This window comes from Trichechus manatus, unplaced genomic scaffold, assembly GCF_000243295.1.
Source record: "Trichechus manatus latirostris isolate Lorelei unplaced genomic scaffold, TriManLat1.0 scaffold00088, whole genome shotgun sequence".
NCBI classification, from domain to species: Eukaryota; Metazoa; Chordata; class Mammalia; order Sirenia; family Trichechidae; genus Trichechus; species Trichechus manatus.
The window spans coordinates 7642164-7662229 of NW_004444024.1; the positions used below are offsets into that span (position 1 = coordinate 7642164).

General features: G+C 38.3%; 1 protein-coding gene across 1 annotated transcript in view; it reads left to right on the forward strand.

The window, feature by feature from the left end:
- The window catches only part of AAMDC (adipogenesis associated Mth938 domain containing), a 30298-nt gene extending 11276 nt beyond the window's left edge, over nucleotides 1-19022 (forward strand). The window contains exons 2-4 of the mRNA XM_023736594.1: nucleotides 167-316; nucleotides 16659-16754; nucleotides 18558-19022. Coding sequence (XP_023592362.1) covers nucleotides 185-316; nucleotides 16659-16754; nucleotides 18558-18698 — 369 coding nt within the window. The 5' untranslated portion in view covers nucleotides 167-184 and the 3' untranslated portion in view covers nucleotides 18699-19022. The remainder of the gene's footprint in view (nucleotides 1-166; nucleotides 317-16658; nucleotides 16755-18557) is intronic.
- The last annotated feature ends 1044 nt before the right edge of the window (nucleotides 19023-20066 follow it).

Genomic DNA, 20066 nt, shown 5'->3' on the forward strand with positions numbered 1-20066 from the left:
TCCCTTGCTTCAGGTAGGTTGCGACCAATTGATGCATCTTAGATGGCCGCTGGCTAGCTTTTAAGACCCCAGATGCCACTCACCAAAGTGGGATGCTGCTTGTACTTTTGTAGGTGTATAAACTTTACTTCATAACTAATGTAGTATATTTTTCTTTTAATTTCAGATTTCAATTAAGCTCCATATGTCTTCCCCTGAAATTGTTTCCCTCTTCTGGGGACAAATGAAAGTAGAAGGCTCTACTAAAACCTATAAGGACTGCAAAGTGTGGCCAGGGGGCAGTCGGGCTTGGGATTGGAGAGAAACAGGAACTGAGGTAAGATTGTTGTGTTTGGTTGGCACTGCACAAAGCTGTTCAAATAGCTTCCAACTTCTTAAGACATTAAGGAACCAAGTGAAAAGAAATAACTATTTCTCTCTTTTTTTTTTTTGAGCTATAATTCACATACCCTAAAACTCACTCTTTTAAAATGCAAATCAGTGATTTTTAGTGTATTCATAAACATATGCAAAAAACTGCCCATCCTCCTTCCCCTCCCTCCCATTTTCCTAGCCCCTGGCTACCACTAATCTACTTTCTGTTACCTATTGTGAAGATTTGCCTATTCTGACCATTTCATATACTAAATGGAATCACACAATATGTGACCTTTTGTGTCTGCCTTATTTCACTTAGCATATTGTTTTCAGGGTTTGTCCGTGTTATAACATGTTTCAATACTTCATTCCTTTTTATAGCTGAATAATATTCCATTGAATGGATATACCACATTTTGTTTATCCATTCATGAGTAGATGGATTTTTGGGTGTTTCCCATCTTTTGGCTGTTACGAATAATACTGCTGTGAATATTCACATACAAGTTTTTGTGTGGACACGTTTTCATTTCTTTTGGGTATATACCTAAGAGTATAATTGCGGGTCCAAATGAAAACTCTAAATTTAACTTTTTGAGGAAATATTTTCCAAAGCAGATGTACCTTTTTACATTTCCACCAGCAGTGAACAAAGGTCCAATTTCTCTACACTTGTTGTCTTCTAATAGAATTAATCATAAATAGATGGGTTTATTCCTGAACTGTCAGTTGTATTCCATTGGTCTGTATGTCTGTTTTTATGCCAGTCCCACATTGCCTTGGTTACTGTGGCTTTGTAATAAGTTTCAAAATTGGAAAATGTGTGTTCTCCAACTTTGTTCTTCACTTTCAAGATTGTTTTCTGTATTCTCAGTCCCTTGCATTTTCATATGAATTTTAGGATCACCTTGTCAATTTATGCAAAAAAGCCAAGTAGGATTTTGATAGAGAATATGCTGAACCTATAACTCAATTTGGGTAGTATTGCCATCTCAACAATATTCAGTCTTCCACTCCATAAACATGAGATGTCTTTTCTTTAGATTTTCTTCAATTTCTTTCCATGATGTTTTATACTTTTCAATGTACTAGTCTTGCACTTTTTTGTTAAATTTATTCCTAAGCATTTTATTCTTTTTGGTGCTATTATAGGTGAAATGTGTCCTTAATTTCATTTTCAGATTGTTCATTGCTAGTATGAGGTAAAATTGATTTTCGTATATTGATCTTGTATCCTGAAAACTTGGTGAATTTGCTTATTGGCTTTAATCATTTGTGTGTGTGTGTGTGTGTGTGTGTGTGTGTGTGTGTGTGTGTGTATTCCATAGGATTTTCTATATTCAAGATAATTTCATCTACAAATATAGATTGTTTCACTTTTCACATTCCAATTTGGATGCCTTTTATTATTTGTTCTTGCATAATTGCCTTGACTAGAACCTCCAGCACAATGTTGAATAGAAGTGGAAAGAACAAGACATTCTTGTCTTGTTCCTAAATAAGTCACTCCATTAGCCCAATTCCTGCCTATAGAATTCCAGGAGGCAGACAGCTTTCCTTCGTTTTGTACTGTCTCTGTCCCTTTCAGTCTAAACTGATGGGATTTTTGCTTCAGTGGTTGAACAGATATATCAGTTACAAGCTTAATCTCTTTAGCAAAAGATTGAATCACCATGTCCTTGGTGAGAGTTCTAAGACATGTGTCCTTAGTTTGTACAACAGAATTTTCCAGATCTTTAAATTCTAGTTTCATTTTGCACAGTTCATTCCATCTCTTCCCTCCCACATTCTAATGTAAGCAGCAAGGAGAAACCATGAAATCTCCTCAGCCAAATATCCAAGTTTATCACTCACAAGTTCTACTTTCCATCAAACATTTGAACATAATTCGGACAAGTAAAAAGCATCACCTTCCCTTCAATGTCCGATCACATGTTCATCATTTCCTTTTAATGTCTCACCAGAAGCACATTTAAGGTCCACGTTTCTAGCAACATTTTGTTCATGATAATAGACGCTCTCATCACAGCTCTCAATTCTTCCACAGCCCGCATCAGAATCGGCCTTAATGTCCATAATTCTACCAACAGTCTCTTCAAGGCAATCTAGGACCTTACTATGAAGTACATCAAAGTGTCTTCAGATTCTACCCATTAGCCAATTATAAAACCAGTTCCACATTTTAGGCATTTTTTAGAGCAGCACCCCCACTTTTCGGTACCAAATTCTGTCTTAATTTCTTAGTGCTGCTGTAACAGAAATACCACAAGTGGGTGGCTTTAATGAACAGAAATTTATTTTCTCACATTTTAGGAGACTAGAAGTCTGAATTCAGCATGCCGCCTCTAGGGGAAAGCCTTCTCTCTCTCTGTTGGCTCTGGGGAAAGGAATTTGTCTCTTTTAAAAAATGTTGAATTGAATTTTTCATTAAAATGTATTTAAACAATTTTTTTTGCCTTTGTGACATTCCCTCTGAGGTAGGTTAATGTGATTCATTATTTATTAGTTTTTAAAAAGTGTGTGTGTGTGGATTTTATAGTAATTACAGAATGGAAATGGCAAGAAAATTTGTCTCCAGGCAGTGTCCTTGAATAATTATTACCACCTCCTCCCAAATCACTGTTGTTGTTAGGTGCCAGTGAGTTGATTTTTGACTCTTAGCAACCCCATGTGACAGAATAGAACTGCCCCTTAGGGTTTTCTAAGCTGTAATCTTTACAGGAGCAGATCACCAGGTCTTTTGCGGAGCCACTGCGTGGTTTTGAACCACCAACCTACTGAGCACTTAACCGTTATGCCACCAGGTGCAAATCACTACCAGTCATTAAACAACTAACATGTGCCTAGTCAAATATAGCTTTTCCAGGGTCATAAAACTAATAATTTTTGGAATCAGAATTTGAACCTGAGACTTTCTGACTCTAAATTAGGCCCATACCTTTTCTACTATGTCATACTGTCCTCGCTTACTTCTATCTTAAGACACTAATTTTCCTTTTAGAGGAGAGTTTTCTATGTGGAACATACATTGGTCATTCATGGTCACTTATGTATTCTTTTTGTTAGGCTGAAAGGGTATATATATATCTATATGTATCTGTGTATATATATATATATGTATATATATACTAGAATTAAAAGAAAGCCAAGTCAATTAGCAGCCACGCAAAGAGAACCAAAGAAGTGTGAAAACTCCCCAACCTTGATGTTCCTGTAAAGGTATTTTGTAGATGTAGTTAACATCTACAACCAGTTGACTTTAAGTAAATGTGGCTGGGCCTAATCCAATCAGTTGAAGGCCTTAAGACTAAAAACTGAGATTTCCTGAAAAAGAAGACATTTCTCCTCAAGACTGCAACATCAACTCCTATGTGAGTTTCCAACCTGTGGCCTACCCCACAAATTTCGAATTTACCAACTCCTACAATCAAGAGAGCCAATTTTTAAAAATAAGTCTTTTAATTCACACACGCTCTATTTGTTCTGTTTCTCTAGAGAAGCCTGACTGATACACCGACAATTTATGAGAAGGTCGATTTTGAAATGTGGAAATGATTAAATTTATTAGTAAAAATAAACATGATATTGTTTTCTTTGTTATTCAAGTCAAAGTTGAAAACAAAATAGAATGTGGAAACTCCCAAGAATTAAAGAAACCACTTTGGGTATTTCTTAGAGCATTTCAGAATACTTTATTGAAACTCAGACATTTTAGCATCCAAAAATGGATTTGATATGTACAATTATCATTCAACATTTAAAAACATATAGGCACTGCTTACAGGGGGCCAGGCATTTTCTTAAAGTTTGGTGATACATAAATAAATCAGCCATAGTCTCTGCCTTCAAGGAGCTCTCTGGGGGAATCAGGCAAAGAGACAATTGTAGTAAGTGCTATAGTAGGTGAATGAAAGAAGTACAATGGGAGCAGAGAGAAAGGGGTACCTAAGATTGGGTGAGTTAGGGGAGCCTTTACAGAAAGTGTGATCTTTGACATGATTCTTAAAGGGGTTGTTTCCCAGGTAAACTAAGAGAAACCAGTTTACTGGCAGGAAGAACATATGCATAGACATACAAGTGTGGAAAAATGCTAGAGTAGAATCATGGGAAGATTTCCTCAATTGGTCACCAGTATCTGCAAACATTTATTTATACAGGAGATTCTAATAATATGGTGCAGGTGGTTGGGGCTAGATTGATAGTTAAGGTTTCTCCAAGCCTTAGATCCTACCATTCTGATTTATTAAGGCTAATATGGTGGACTTGAGTCTTATTCGGGGATTTATTTTAACGTTAGCCCTTAAAATAATAATCATTCATAGTAAATCCTTTAAGAAGATTCCCTCATGTTAGAACATATGGTTATCTTTCATTGAGGACCAGATAAAATAGTTGCCTTGCAGTTAGCGTCCATGTTATGTGAAAAAATACATATTGTAATTTTAAACTCTAGAAACACATTCAGTGAGACAAAAGGTTCACATTGTAAACAGCAACTATGAAACTGAAATGGAAGGAATAGCAGCTACATGCCTGCTATTTCATGCTCAATCCACGGCCTGTGCTCTTTGAGCAGAACGGCTGAATAACCCTCACTATTTAAATAGTTCTTTTTTTTTCTCTTTGTCTGAAAATATATAGTTGAATTCCCATAAGATAATTGCCCATATCATATGACTCCCTTGTATATATTCTGCATATCAGACATAGTCCACTGTAGTAGTCTAGTGTGGTTAACACTTAACATCCAGTCCACCCCAAATGATTTGTCTAACCAGTCATGGTTTCACTTAGGAAAGCTGCTGTACTAGAAAACATGAAACTCATTGCCTTAAAAAAGATAGAAATACATTTGTCTGTCTCATATATTAGCGTGGCCAGTCTAAGCTGGGGGAAGGGGGCTTCATGCCACACAGGGTCATCTCCAAACCAGTTGCTGTCGAGTTGATTCCAACTCATGGTGACCCTATGTGTGTCAGAGTAGTACTATAGGGTCATCTAGGGATCCAGTTTTTTTCCTTCGTGTTGCTCCACCATCTCCTACATTTCCTGTAGAAAGGTAGAAGCTGCTTGTAAGCATGCCAGAGTTCTAACTTGTAAGGAGTGAGAAAGAAAAGAAAAGCTCACATCCAATGTTTTAAGGCCCAAATCTAGATTGGGCATCATTTCTTCTGCTCACGTTCCACTGAATTTTATATTGATGATAACACAGTCACATGGCCACACCTAGCTGCAAGGGAGCAATGAAAATGGAATCTCTAGCTGGAACAGCCATGTGCCCCAGAAAAGGGGCTGAATGGAATTTTGAAAGGACAACTAACGGTCTGGCACTATGAGATGTGAGGATAAGTCTGCTAGGGGGCAGGACAAGATTAAGGCATGTGAGGGCCCTAAACAGTGATAATCTCTGGTGCCCCCTCCTCTGCTTACTCGTGCATTTGAACAGGATATGTGAGTTATCTATATATATATATGTGTGTGTGTGTGTGTGTGTGTGTGTGTGTGTCTTAGCTATCAATGATGTAACTTCTTTTTAAATGTGACTATAATAGTAGCGATTGAATGCAAAAGTGGTGTATGCCATTTTAGCAGAATAAGATGAACGGGATTATAAAATTTTTAGTGGATGAGAGGTACTAAGATTTTTACTATATACATTTTCTACAGAAAGAATATTCCACATATTCTACAGCAAGGAGAATGAGTCAGTGAACTTAGTTGTTTCAACAATCAGTGTAAAATTCTGTTGATCTCCCGCAACAAAAAAAATTGACTTTCACTAATTTTGCTTTAAAACAACTCCTACTTGCCAAGAAATTTGGAAGACAGCTACCTGCCAACTGACTAGAAGAGATCCATATTTATGCCTATTCCCAAGAAAGGTGATCCAACCAAATGCGGAAATTATCTAACAATATCATTAATATCACACGCAAGTAAAACTTTGCTGAAGATGATTCAAAAGCGACTGCAGCAGTGTATCGACAGGGAACTGCCAGAAACTCAAGCCTGATTCAGAAGAGGATGTGGAATGAGGGTTATCATTGCTGATGTCATGTGGATCCTGGCTGAAAACAGAGAATACCAGAAAGATGGTATTTTATTGACTATGCAAAGGCATTTGACTGTGTGGATCATAACAAATTATGGATAGCGTTGCAAAGAATGGGAATTCCAGAACACTTAATTGTGCTCGTGAGGAACTGTACATAGATCAAGAGGCAGTCATTCGAACAGCACAAGGGGATACTGCATAGTTTAAAGTCAGGAAAGGTGTATGTCAGGGTTGTATCCTTTCATCATACCTATTCAATCTGCATGCTGAACAAATAATCCAAGAAGCTGGACTCTATGAAGAAGAACAGGGTATCAGGATTGGAGGAAGACTCATTAACAACCTACATTAGTAGATGATACAATCTTGCTTGCTGAAAGTGAAGAGGACTTGAAGCACTTACTGATGATCAAAGACCACAGCCTTCAGTATGGATTACACCTCAACATAAAGAAAACAAAAATTGCCACAACTGGATCAATAAGCAACATCATGATGAACAGAGAAAAAATTGAAGCTGTCAAGGATTTCATTTCACTTGGATCCACAATCAACACCCATGGAAGCAGCAGTCAAGAAATCAAAAGACATATTGCATTGGACAAATCTGCTGCAAAAGACCTCTTTAAAGTGTTAAAAAGCAAAGATGTCACTTTGAGGACTAAAGGACACCTGACCCAAGCCATGGTGTTTTCAGTCACCTCATATACATGTGAAAGCTGGACAATGAATAAAGAAAACCAAAGAAGAATTGACGCCTTTGAATTGTGGTGTTGGTGAAGAATATTGAATATACCATGGACTGCCAAAAGAATAAACAAATCTGTCTTGGAAGAAATACAACCAGAATACTCCTTAGAAGCAAGGATGGCCAGACTTCGTCTCACATACTTTGGACATGTTATCAGGAGGGATCAGTCCCTGGAGAAGGACATCATGCTTAGTAAAGTACAGGGTCAGCAAAAAAGAGGAAGACCCTCAACGAGATGTATTGGTACAGTGGCTACAACAATGGGCTCAAGCATAAAAACGATTGTGAAGATGGCGCAGGACTGGACAGTGTCTTGTTCTGTCGTACATAGGGTCGCTATGTGTCAGAACCGGCTTAACGGCACCTAAAAACAACTTCAGTTTTGATGCTTGTTTCATAATAAATCCTGTAATTATGAATGAATATATGAGTGAAAAGATGTCATAAAAGAAAATTTATATTGATCAGGAAACAAATATTACAGCAAATCACTACATTTTATTTTTAGATAGATTTTTCATCTCTAACACGTTATAATTAAAAACATTTCTATTCTTTGCTCTTACAAATCCTTCAATGATTTCATCACAATTAAGCTGCAGAACAATATCTACTTCCATACATATTAAGGATAATGAATTGAGTCTTTCTTGAATCATTGTTGTATGCTGAGGGTTTTTGAATCCCCTTAAGGAGGAAAATAAGTGTTCTCTTTGCAGTTTGTGATCATTAAAGTTAGGAATATGCATAAAGCAGTTTCAACTTTGGGAAATATGCATTGTATTTTATCTTCTATTATTGAATCATACATGCCTACATGAGTATTATTTGTCTTTCCTGAATCTGTAAACTCAGTTCTCACGTAAGAATGAAATTGTGGCACTTCTCCTTTAAAGGTTTGTGTTTAAGTCATCAGGATAAGACTGCACTTATTTCTTGGATGCCTTCTTAACATTCTTCAAGAGGTATATCCACATTGTTTAAGAAGGAAAATCTATTTGAAAGAACTTCATACACTTTGGCCCTTCTTTTCATGTAAGATTCAAATGTGTCAGTGATGGTGTATTATGGGGTTACATGAAATTGATCTTTGGCGCTCAATACTTCTGGTGCACTTCTTCCGTTTACTTGTTTCTTTCTTTTTACTTATTTATTTATTTTTTATTGTGCTTTAGATGAAAGTTTATAGCTCAAGTTAATTTCTCATTCAAAAATTTATACACATATCATTTTGTGACATTAGTTATAATCCCCACAATGTGACAGCACACTCCCCCTTGCCACCCCAGGTTCCCTGTGTCCATTTGGCCAGTTCCTGTCCCTTCCTGCCTTCTCATCCTGCTTTTGGACAGGAGCTGCCCATTTGGTCTTATATATCTGATTGAACTAAGAAGCACATTCCTCACGTGTATTTTTTTTTTTTTAAATAGTCACTTGTTTCTTTCTAACGCTTCTGCAACAGTGGACTGCTTTGTAATCAGTATTTGGCAGTATTTGTTTTGTTGTGTTTTCAAAATTCTCAAAATCTTCTCTTAAATTATGTAAATACTCTGTTAATGACTGGTAGAGATCTGTTCATGTCTTTAAATTTACTTCTGAATCTTGGAGAACTTGACTCATCTGATGAAAACACTGTATTATTGTACATAACCAACATAAATACGTACTTTAGTGTTTGCATTTTGTTGGCGATGCTTTCAGCTTCTTTTTTGGTATCTCCTTTTCACGTCTGCTCTTCAGCAATATTTTCTAAGGTATTTGGAATCTGAGTGTACGATTCGAGGACAGGGATGGATTACCCAATAAGCAAGGTAAGCATGTGCTTAGGGTCACCAGAGGACTGGAGTTCCCATTGGTTGTTTGCCAGGACGTACGCAAGAGCATACCCTTGTGTATCATGGCAAAGAGCATTGCTGGCCCTCCTGGCTGGAGCTGCTCCATCAGCAGACTTGGATGTACAAGATGGTTCTCTCAAAATGGATCAGAGACCTGTTATCTATTCATATAATCTGTCCTTGCCCCATAACCGCTCATGTTGGATCTAATTGTGTATTGGGTGAATGTAGCAAGAGTTAGACTTGACAGCTTACCCGCAACTCTTGTTTATTAGAAGGAAATAGTATACTTCCAAGAGACCACCAAGATAAGGAGTTTCAGTTACATGGGAGGGGACCATAGGACACAGATGCCAATGAAGGTGTTGAAGTTGTAGAGACCTCATAGCTTAAAAACAACCGTGCACGGGCACCTTCATGACCTTGCATGAACTTTATTTTCGGCTGGCACATTCTCATGCACTGCAGCTGGTATCCATTTTATTTAGTGCCCTGCCAGTTCCCTTCCACTGCAGTGCTCACTTTTCCTGTGTCCTGTCTGCTTGGCATCTATGGGTCTTTGCTTTGAACAACTGGTGCCCCTGTTTTGTTGATGCCCTAAGCATGTGCTTACCTCACTTATTGGGTAATCTGTCCCTGCTAGTAGGCTTTTAGAAAAGATTTTCAGTCTCCTAAACTAACAAAGATGCACATATATTACTAGATCACACATTTGTTTTAATATTTGATCACTCTATTTCTATAAAATTGGTTTCCTTTGTAATTCTATGTATTTTATTTATTTATTCATTTAAAAACATTATTCTAAGAAGGAACCATAGACTTCATCAGACTCCCAGAGGGGCCTGTGGCACAAAAATAGGCCTCTGCCCTGGTTGAGGCAGAGAGAATTCAGACAAGTTATAACAAGAATGTGAACTCAGGCAGTGTCCATAGGTGACACATCCAGAGATCCTTAACCTTAACTCATAGAATTCTGCCTTTATCAGCAAAATAGCCAGATAATGGCATTGCCACTACCCATTTATGCTCCCTTCATTTAGGCATAAGGAAACACTTTCTTGAAAGTATAATTTAGGAATGTTTTCTCTTCAAATTTAATATAAAATAGGAGGAAATGCCTGAGCCATATAGGATGCCACCCTGTTGTTTAGCTGGCATAATGGGTATTAGCTGGACATTTTTCCACAATTAATAGCTTTCCCCCAAGGGGGGAAAAATAATAAGCTTTTACAACCTTAAGTAGTGTAACAAAGCCTCTTAAAGAAGAGGAACAGAATCAGACTCTCAATAAGGGAAGAGAGCCTTAGTGGTTTGCCCAGAGGGATTGGAAGAAGCAGAGAAGGAGCTGGTAGCAGGTTGAGGACGCCTCAATAACAATCCCAAGCCTTTGCACAAAGCTGTGAGTAATCACCCGCCAACGCATAGATCCACAGGCTGTTGCAGAGTTATCTTTCACTGCTGTGTACATGACACCGTGAGCCTGCAGTATAGCACGCAGCAGCCAAATTCGTCATTTGAGTTCCATTGATCCAGCAACTCTGATGGTCTGTGGCTGCCTCTAGTCTGTGAATCTCTGGAGGATTGTGGTTTTACACTCTCTTCTGACCTTTCACGTGATTTCTAGCAGTCAGTGTCCCTGTTTCATTATACTAGAATGTGAGCTTAGAGTCTGAGCATCGGAGTGCTACTCACATTAAGTGCTGTTCCTTGTTAAATGAAGCAATGGCTTAATAATTCCAATAAATGCATTTGCTTAAGGAAGGTAAAGCTGTCCAACCCTGATGTATCCCCAGAAAAAAATTGAGGTTCTTTAAGTCATATGTATTCAGTTCAAGGTGGTTCTAGTATTGATCACAAAACCATGGTAATAAAAAGGGCAACTAAACCAATCATCTTCATTCTTAAGAACCAATGGTTTTGATAAAGTGAAAAATATATCCCCCCTTTTTTGTTTTGCCTTTAACAAATTTATGAATCTCAATAACTTTATAGGAAAAGAATCTAACCTCCCCAAATCCTGCTGATCTTTGTGGAAAACAGATAAAGCCAGAAGCAGAGACACTGTTCAGAGATGCCTGGGCACTAGCTCCACATCCTCGCCCAAGATGAGGATGTACCCTTGCTGCTGATCAGTTTGGTTCACTGTTTGACATGCAGATGTTCTAACTTAGAACAGTCTTTGATATCGTTAAATATGGGCACATACAGTCTTAGTGGAAATTCCTTAGAAAGGTGCTGATGACATAAGCCTGACTATAAAAGGATAGCAGAGAGAATTTAGCTTTGTTATGAGCTCTGGAACACTGACTGAGTGAAGAATGTCACCAGCAGCTAGCTGCACAACCCACAAGGAGTCAAGAGACATGAGGAAATCCAGTGAAGAGATGCTGCATCTGCTTCTGCTTTGTGTAGCTACCTGGCTTCTGTCAAGTTCTGTTTCCTTGGCTAAATAAATCAGGGAGCAGATGAGTGTGTATGTGTGACTGTATGTGGTGTCTTCCTGCTAATCTGTAACCTACCTATACTACTATACTTTTTTTAGAAACTTTTTTATTTTGAAATAATTTCAGACTTACAGATAAGATATAGAATAGTACAAAGAATTCTCATGTATAGTTTACCCTGATTCCAAATATTAACATTTTATTTATTTATTTTTACTTTTTCCCATACAAAATTTTATACATAAACATTGTTATGTGACCCTAATTGCTCTCCCCATACTGTGGCAGCACACTCCTCCTTTCCACCCTGATTCCCTGTGTCCATTCAACCAGCTCCTAACCCTTTCTGTCTTCCCATCTTACCTCCAGACAGAAGCTGCCCGTTTAGTCTCTTGTATCTATTCGAGCTAAGAGGCACACTCCTCACAAGTATCACTTTATGTCCCACAGTCCAGTCCAATCCCTGTCTGAAGAGTTGGCCTCAGAAATTGTTTTAGTTCTGGGCTGATAGAGAATCCAGGGGCCATGCTTTCCGGGGTACCTCCAGTCTCAGTCAGACCATTAAATCTGCTCTTCTTACTAGAATTTGAGTTCTGCACCCCACCTTTCTCCTGCTCCATCTGGGATTCTCTGTTGTGTTCCCTGTCAGGGTGGTCATTGGTGGTAGCTGGGCACCATCTGTTTCTTCTGGTCTCAGGCTGATGAAGTCTCTGGTTTGTGTGGCCCTTTCTGTCTCTTGGGCTAATACTTTCCTTGTGTCTTTGGTGTTCTTCATTTTCCTTTACTCCAGGTGGGTGGGACTGATTGATGCATCTTAGGTGGCCGCTTGCAAGCTTTTAGGACTCCAGACGCCACTCACCAAAGTAAGATGCAGAACATTTTCTTAATAAGCTTTGTTATGCCAGTTGACCTAGGTGTCCCCTGAAAGCATGGTCCCCAGACCCCTACCCCTGCTACTCTGTCTCTCAAAGTGTTTGACTGTATTCAGGAAACTTCTTAGCTTTGGTTTAGTCCAGTTGTGCTGACTTCCCCCGTAGTGTGTGCTGTCCTTCCCTTCACCTAAGATAATTCTTATCTACTATCTAGTTAATAAATAACCCTCACCCTCCCTCCCCACCCTCCATTTTATTATATTTTTGTTAACATTCTCTTTATCTACCTACCTTTTGATCGATCAGTCGATCGATAGATTTTTTTTCTGAATTGTATGTTGAAGCTATTATACCGCTTTACTCCTAAATACCTGTATGTAGTTCCTAAAAAACAAGGTAATTCTCTTACATAATCACAATACAAGGATCAAACTAAGGAAATTAACATTGATACAATACTATTATCTAATATATAGGCCTTATTAAAATTTTTGCTAATTAATACTCATGTTATAGTTACTTGTCATATTAATGAAATCATACAGTATGTAATCTTTTGAACTTGCTTTTTTCACTTAGCATAATATATTTTAGATTCATCATGTTGTTGTATCAGTAGTCTGATCCTTTTTATTGCTGAGTAGTATTCCATTGTTTGGATTATAACAAATCTGTCTATCCATTCACTTGTTGTTGGACATTTGGGTAATTTCAAGTTTTGGAGTACAACAAATAAAGCTACTACGAACACTTATATACGGGTTTTTGTGTGAACATGAGTTTTCATTTCTCTAGGATAAATACTTAGGTGTGTGATAGCAGAGTCATGTGATATGTTGGGTATAGTAACCTATAAATATCTGTTTGGTCAAATTGGTTGATGGTGTTCAATATTCTGTATCCTAATGACTTTTTGTCTATTTGTTCTATCAATTACTGAGAAAGGGTTGTTAAAACTTCCATAGTTGTGGTTTGTCTATTTCTGTCTTTAGTTCTGTTTTTTTTTTTTTTTCATATACTTTGAAGCTCTGTTGTTCAGAGTGCACAGATTTGGGATTGTCACATTTTTCTTATTAATTGAGCCTCTCATCATCATGACATAATCTGCTGCAAAAGATCTCTTAAAGTGTTAAAAAGCAAAGATGTCACCTTGAAGACTAAGGTGCACCTGACGCAAACTGTGGTGTTTTCAATCACCTCATATGCATGCAAAAGCTGGACAATGAATAAGGAAGACTGAAGAAGAATCGATGCCTTTGAATTATGGTGTTAGTGAAGAATATTGAATATACCATGGACTGCCAGAAGAACAAACCAATCTGTCTTGGAAGAAGTACAACCAGAATGCTCCTTAGAAGCAAGGATAACAAGACTTCATCTCACATACTCTGGACATGTTATCAGGAGGGATCAGTCCCTGGAGAAGGACATCATTCTTGGTAAAGTAGAGAGTCAGCGAAAAAGAGGAAGACCCTCAATGAGATGGATTGACACAGTGGCTGCAACAATGAGCTTAAGCATAACAACGATTGTGGGGATGGTGCAGGACCAGGCAGTGTTTCATTCTGTTGTGCATAGGGTCAATATGAGTTGAAACCGACTAGATGGCACCTAACAACAACTCATCATCATGAAATGATACTCTGCATCTCCAGTAGTATGTCCTGTCATCAAGTCTACTTCACCTGATATTAATATAACCGCACCAGCTTTTGTCAGCTTAGTGTTTGCATTGTGTCTTTTTTCACGCTTCACCCACTATCTGTGTATTTAAAGTGCATATCTTGAAAACAGCATTTAGTTCGATCTTAATTTTTTATCCAGTCTGACAATCCTTGCCTTTGACTATGTAATCCATTTAAATTTAATATTATTATCAGTATGGTTAGGTTTAAGTCTTTCACCTTGCTGTTTGTTTTCTATTTATACCTATGTTCTTTGTTTCTGCCTTTTTTGGGGGTTAATCGAAAATTATAATTTTGAAATATTAAACATTTTAATGTTCTGTTCTATCTCGTCTATTGGCTGTGTGTGTTGTGTGTATGAGAGAGAGAGAGAGAGATTGGTCTAGGCAAGATTCAGGTTTATATTTAAATTAACATTTATTGTGTACCTGGGATAAGCACAACAACCCTATGTGGTCATTAGGTTTGGCTCTTTCAAGCTTCAAGAAAGTTGCTCCCTGGTTACAATACTCTAGTAAAGTGTGTTAAATCAGAAGTCAAACATGTTTGAGTTCAAATCCCAGCTCCACCACTTAGTAATTGTGTAGTCTTGGCGAACTTGTGTCTCTTTTGTGAACTTCAGTTTCTTTATAAAACGAGGAGGTTGGATGCCTTTGTACTTACTTTACAGCATCATTATGCAGATCACATGGAATAATTTATATGAATGTGTTACGAAAACTGCAACTGTAAACATGTAAGATATTATTATCCCAGGATTTAATTAAATGACTCATATTACTCTCCCCATGCCTTTTATAAATACATAAATTTCAATTCTGTCTCCTCTAGACCATCATTTTTCTAGACTGAAAAATCCTTCTTTCTCTGGTCCATTTGTTATCTTCTTGATAATTTCAGCAGCACTCCCCCTCTGCCATCTCTAATTACGATTAGAATGTGTCATGGCTATAGCCATTGTATCACGGCATACTCCCACTCATACTTTAAGACCCAGTTAAAACATATGTCTTCCCTGACAATTTCCCACTCATATTTTCTCACTCCCACTTCTGAGATCCTCAACTCTGTTTTATCTCTTTCTATTGTAACTATTTGTACCTGTTCGCTAACCTCACCTGCCTCAAACTCCTCCAAGCAATAGTTGGTTCATCCCAGCGTTCCTAGTGCTTAGTATAGGACCTGACTCAGAGTAAGTGCTCAGTAAATGCTTGTTGAATGAATGAAAGAATAGGGAAGGAACGCTTTGTTTCTCTGTGTCAGTGCCGAGAGCCTCATCCTTGTGCAGTTGCGTAACGGGTGAAGCCAGTATGTTGGGCTGGTATTTATCGAACTCTGAACTCTTATATCCCCTTTGCTAAAGTGGAGGCAGTTCAGAAGCCACCATCCTTTAATGATAGGTTAATCTTCTTTAAGCACCTCACCTTAAATTATGCCTGGGAGAATCTGGGAAGGCTTTACAGAGATAGGTAGGTTTTATGGATTGAATTGTGTCCCCCCAAAATATGTGTTGTAAATCCTAACTCCTATACTTATGGTATAGTACTGCAGGACCGGGCAGTGTTTCATTCTGTTGTACTTGAGGTCTCTGTGAATCGGAACTGACTGGACAACACCTAACAACAACAACATACTTAGGGTTATAATCCACTCGGCACTGAGTTTTCTTTGCTATGTTAATCAGGCAGTATTAGTGTAGAATGTGTCTGAAATCAATCTTTTTTGAGATATAAAAAGAGCAGATTGAGCAAGCAACCAAGCAAGCAAGCAGAGTTGGGAGAAGATAGATGCCATGTCACATGAGATCTCCAAGAAACCAGGAAACAGAAGCTGAAAAGAGACAAGCATCTTCCCCCAGAGCCACCAGGGAGAGAAAACCTTTCCCCAGACCCAGCGTCCTGAATTCAGACTTCTAGCCTCCTAAACTGTGAGAAAATTTCTGTTTGTTAAAGCCACTCAGTTGTGGTATTTCTGTTATAGCAGCATTAGATAACCAAGACAGTAGGTTTTGAAGCATAGTTTTCCCAGACTTAAGTCAGAAAGGGGCTCAGAAAAAAGGAAACTTTGGATTTCTTATGAAATTTTTCCAAAATCCTAATTTTAGCATGGCATGCAAGTACCTTTCTTCTCCTGCCTCACCTCTTTCTACTCCTTTACCTGTCACTCCACACTCTGGTCAAACCGAATTACCTGCAGTTCACTAGGTTCTTTCTTTCCTCTGAGACTTTGTACATGCTATTCCCTCTACTTGGGAGGCCTTTTTCACTTGATTTCCTTTAACCTGGTTGATTCCTGTTTGTCCTTTAGATCTCAGCTTAAGTGCCACCTCCTCTAGGATGCCTTCCCATCAACCCCTCAACCAGGTCTGAATTAGATGCCCTTTATCTATGCTCTCATGATACGCTGAACTTTTCTTGTAGCACCTGTAAAACTATTACATTTCCTTTTTAGTTCTCTACATTTTTCACTAGACTTGGAGCTCCCTAAGGGCAGCACTGTATCTTCTCTGTTATTTCTAGAGCCCAGAACAATGGTTGGCACAGAATAAACTTCAGTAAATATTTCTTGAATGAATGAGTGAATCCCACAAGAATGCCTATTACAAAGAAAGATTAAAAGAGCAGGTACCTGGTATGCTTTCTCTTTCCACATCCAGCATTCTCCTGGTGTGCAGCCTGCAGATGTGGAGGAAGTCGTCAAGAAGGGTGTGCAGACTCTTGTGATCGGCCGAGGCATGAGTGAGGCCTTGAAGGTAGGTATCGGTATGTACAGGGTTCTGATGACAGTTGGTGTGATCTCTTGGACCTTTACCTTACAGGTATGTCCTTCTTAGAAGTCCACCTCTATATATCCTTCACACTCAGTTTGCTAAGCCCGTGGATGACCCAGGATAGAATAATGGCTGCACACACTACTGTTCATCATGAGAGTTAAGACTCTCCTCTTTCTGCCTAATCCTGGGACTGTGTTGTTTCAGCTAGTTCTCAGGAATACCTCATCCTGGAGGGCTTATTTCTCAAACCCTATAATTATCAATATTTGGTTCTTTACATGTTTTGAGTACTTTTTCTTTTCTTAGATACAGTCAATTTTTTAAATTACAAAAGTAAAACATGCTCCTTGTAAAATATTCAAACAGTGCAGAAATGTAGAAGTAAAAAGGTAAAAGATTTCCCCGTCCCAATCTCCACATTTTGTGTATACTGCTCTGCTTCAGTTCTCCTTGTATGCATCTGCAAATATATGTACACTTGCACATACAGATATACATGTATACACTTATAACCAGTTTACATAAATACTATTACACTCTATGTATTATTCTGTAACTTTTTTTTCACTTACATTATTATATTGTGGACAGCCTTCCACATAAGTACATAGAGATCTGCCTTATTCTTTCTGTTGTATACATATCCTAAAATCCAGTTCCCTACTGATGTACCCTTTATTTATGTTTTTTAGTTTAAGCTAGTTATTTTTCCCATTAAAGTAAGTTCTATCTGTAAGGCTTTTGTTGTTATAAAATCTTTCAAGCATATAGAAAAATAATACAGGACTTTTTTTTATGTTTCACTCAGAGTTCTTTCTGAGGAATCAGAGTCTAATTAAAAACTACTTAGAAAAAAATATTCAGGGCAAGCCAGAGTTGAGAAGATAGCATCCAATAATAGCTGTCCCTTATTGATGACCTTTCATAGTAATTCATTTGCAGAATATTTATTAAGCACCTTCTATAGGTCAGACACTATTCTAGGCACTGTGGACATCGAGATAAGCAAGACAAACAAGGCTCATGCCCCTCATGGATAATAAAAAGGTAGACAATAATTTCAGATGGTGATAAATGCTGTGAAGGAAATTAAATGGTGACTTATTACAGGCTGCTTTCAATTGGTGGTCAAGAAAGGCATTTCTGAGGAGACATGTGCTACAGTATACATACACGAGTTAATTTCATCCTCACATCAACTCTGTGATGTATTATTAGCCACATTTTACAGGTGAAGAATTTGGGGCTCAGAGACTTTAAATAACTGGCCTAAGGTCTCTAGGTTGGTACATGGCAAAGTTAGAATTTGGACTCAGGTTGGCCTGACCCCAACGTTTAACGTTTACTTACTTTATGATCTACACCATGCTAGACATTTTACAAACCTTAGCTTACTAGTTCTCATACCAACCATGCAAGCTAGATATTATTATCCCTAATTTACAGACATGGAAGCAAAGGCTCAGAATTTAATTCTCTTACCCAAAGTCAGACTACTAGTCAGGACTTAAATCCAAGGCTGTCTGACTCCAACATTCATGCCTTTTCCATTTCCATTTCACTTGAGATTTATATGTGGATATTATAATACTTTTGTCAGCTTCTCAGAGAGCTTCTTAACTCCTCAGACTCTCTGCCAAATTTTAGACTGGTGACATGCTGGGTGATTGAGGAGTGACAGTTGTCACTGTCCAATTTTCTAGTACACTTGCTTCATGGCAGGAAAGGAAAGCCTGGGGGGCCCTTCCCTCTGACTTACTCATCTCTTCTGCTCTTTCCCAGGTGCCTCCATCAACTGTGGAGTACCTCGAGAAACAAGGCATTGATGTGCGAGTCCTCCAGACACAGCAGGCAGTGAAGGAGTATAATGCCTTGGTTGCCCAAGGAGTCAGAGTGGGAGGTGTTTTCCATTCCACCTGCTGATGGAGCTTTAAGAGGAGAATAAACCACTAAGCAATGATGCCTGCGACTATCACTCTTATCACTCTCCACACCAGCCTCCCACAAGCATTTTTGAACACCTACTTATGCCAGGTCCTGTGCTAAACTCTTGGGATACACAGATGACTAGGGCAAGTTCCGCTCCGGGGGCGGGGAGGGGGGTGGCTGGTAATCAGGAGAGGAGTCAGATGTTTACCCAAGTTTAATGATGTAAATGTTGGGCTGGAAGTATGAGAAACTAAAGGCAAAAATAAAGAAAGCTTTCTGCCTTGAAGACTGAAGAAAAGTTTTAGTACATTAAAATCACATTGCAGTCGAAGCTTTGGAATGTTTAACTATCAATTCAACTAATATATTTATTGCATTCCTTATATGCTGGGCACTGCTGTGCTACAGAGAAACAGCAATCAAAGTTTTGCCCTCATGAAGCTTATATTCTAGTGGGGGAAATAAACAAGAAAACAAATAAATAGTACATAATATACAAAGAAACTTGTATGAAAAAAAAATAAGAGGAGGATAAGAAAACAAAGAGTGATGGAGGGCTATTTCAGATACGTGGCCAGGGAAGGTCTTCATGTAGATGGCATATGAGCAGAGCCCCGAATGAAGTGAGGGAGCAACTGTCAGATAACAAAAGAAGGAGCCTCTGATCTCATCACTATAAAATGCTGGAATTGGACTAGATGCCCTTTGAAGGATCCTTCTGGCTCTGATAGTCTGTGTTCTATTAAGTACCCAGGTGGCCTTTGTGAAGCCTTAGAATAGACTGATAGAACTATATTAATTTATCAGCATCACCTTCTTTTTCTTTTTTCTTCTTTAAAGAGTTTTGAATATGGGCTTTGGTGTCAAATAGCCTTCACCTAGAACTGTGGCTCTCTGCCACTCACTGGTTGGGCATTTATTTAATCTCTCAGAGTTTCACTTTTCTCACCTGTCAGATAGGGATAATATCTGGGTCATTGTAGGTATTAAATGAGGTAGTTCACATAAAGTCTTAGCACACTGCGTGGCATGTAGTAAGGACTCAATAAATTGAAGTCATTGTTGTCATTATTTTTCTGTTAATGGGGCTGCTGTGTAAAGCCAGCTAGTTTCATTTTATGGTCCTTAATACAGCAGCTTAGTATTTTATAGATGCACAGAATGTTAGAGCCCAAAGGAACTATCTACTCTCTCTCACTCATTTACTTGGTAGTTCTCTTTCATGCCCATTTACTGAGATTCTGTTACTAATGGTCTTATGACCAGTTATTTCTGGGCCCTGAGGGTACCTGGATGAATAAGTAAGTTATAGTTCCTGCCTTCAAGGACTTATATGGGAGAGACAGGAAAGTAAACAGTAAT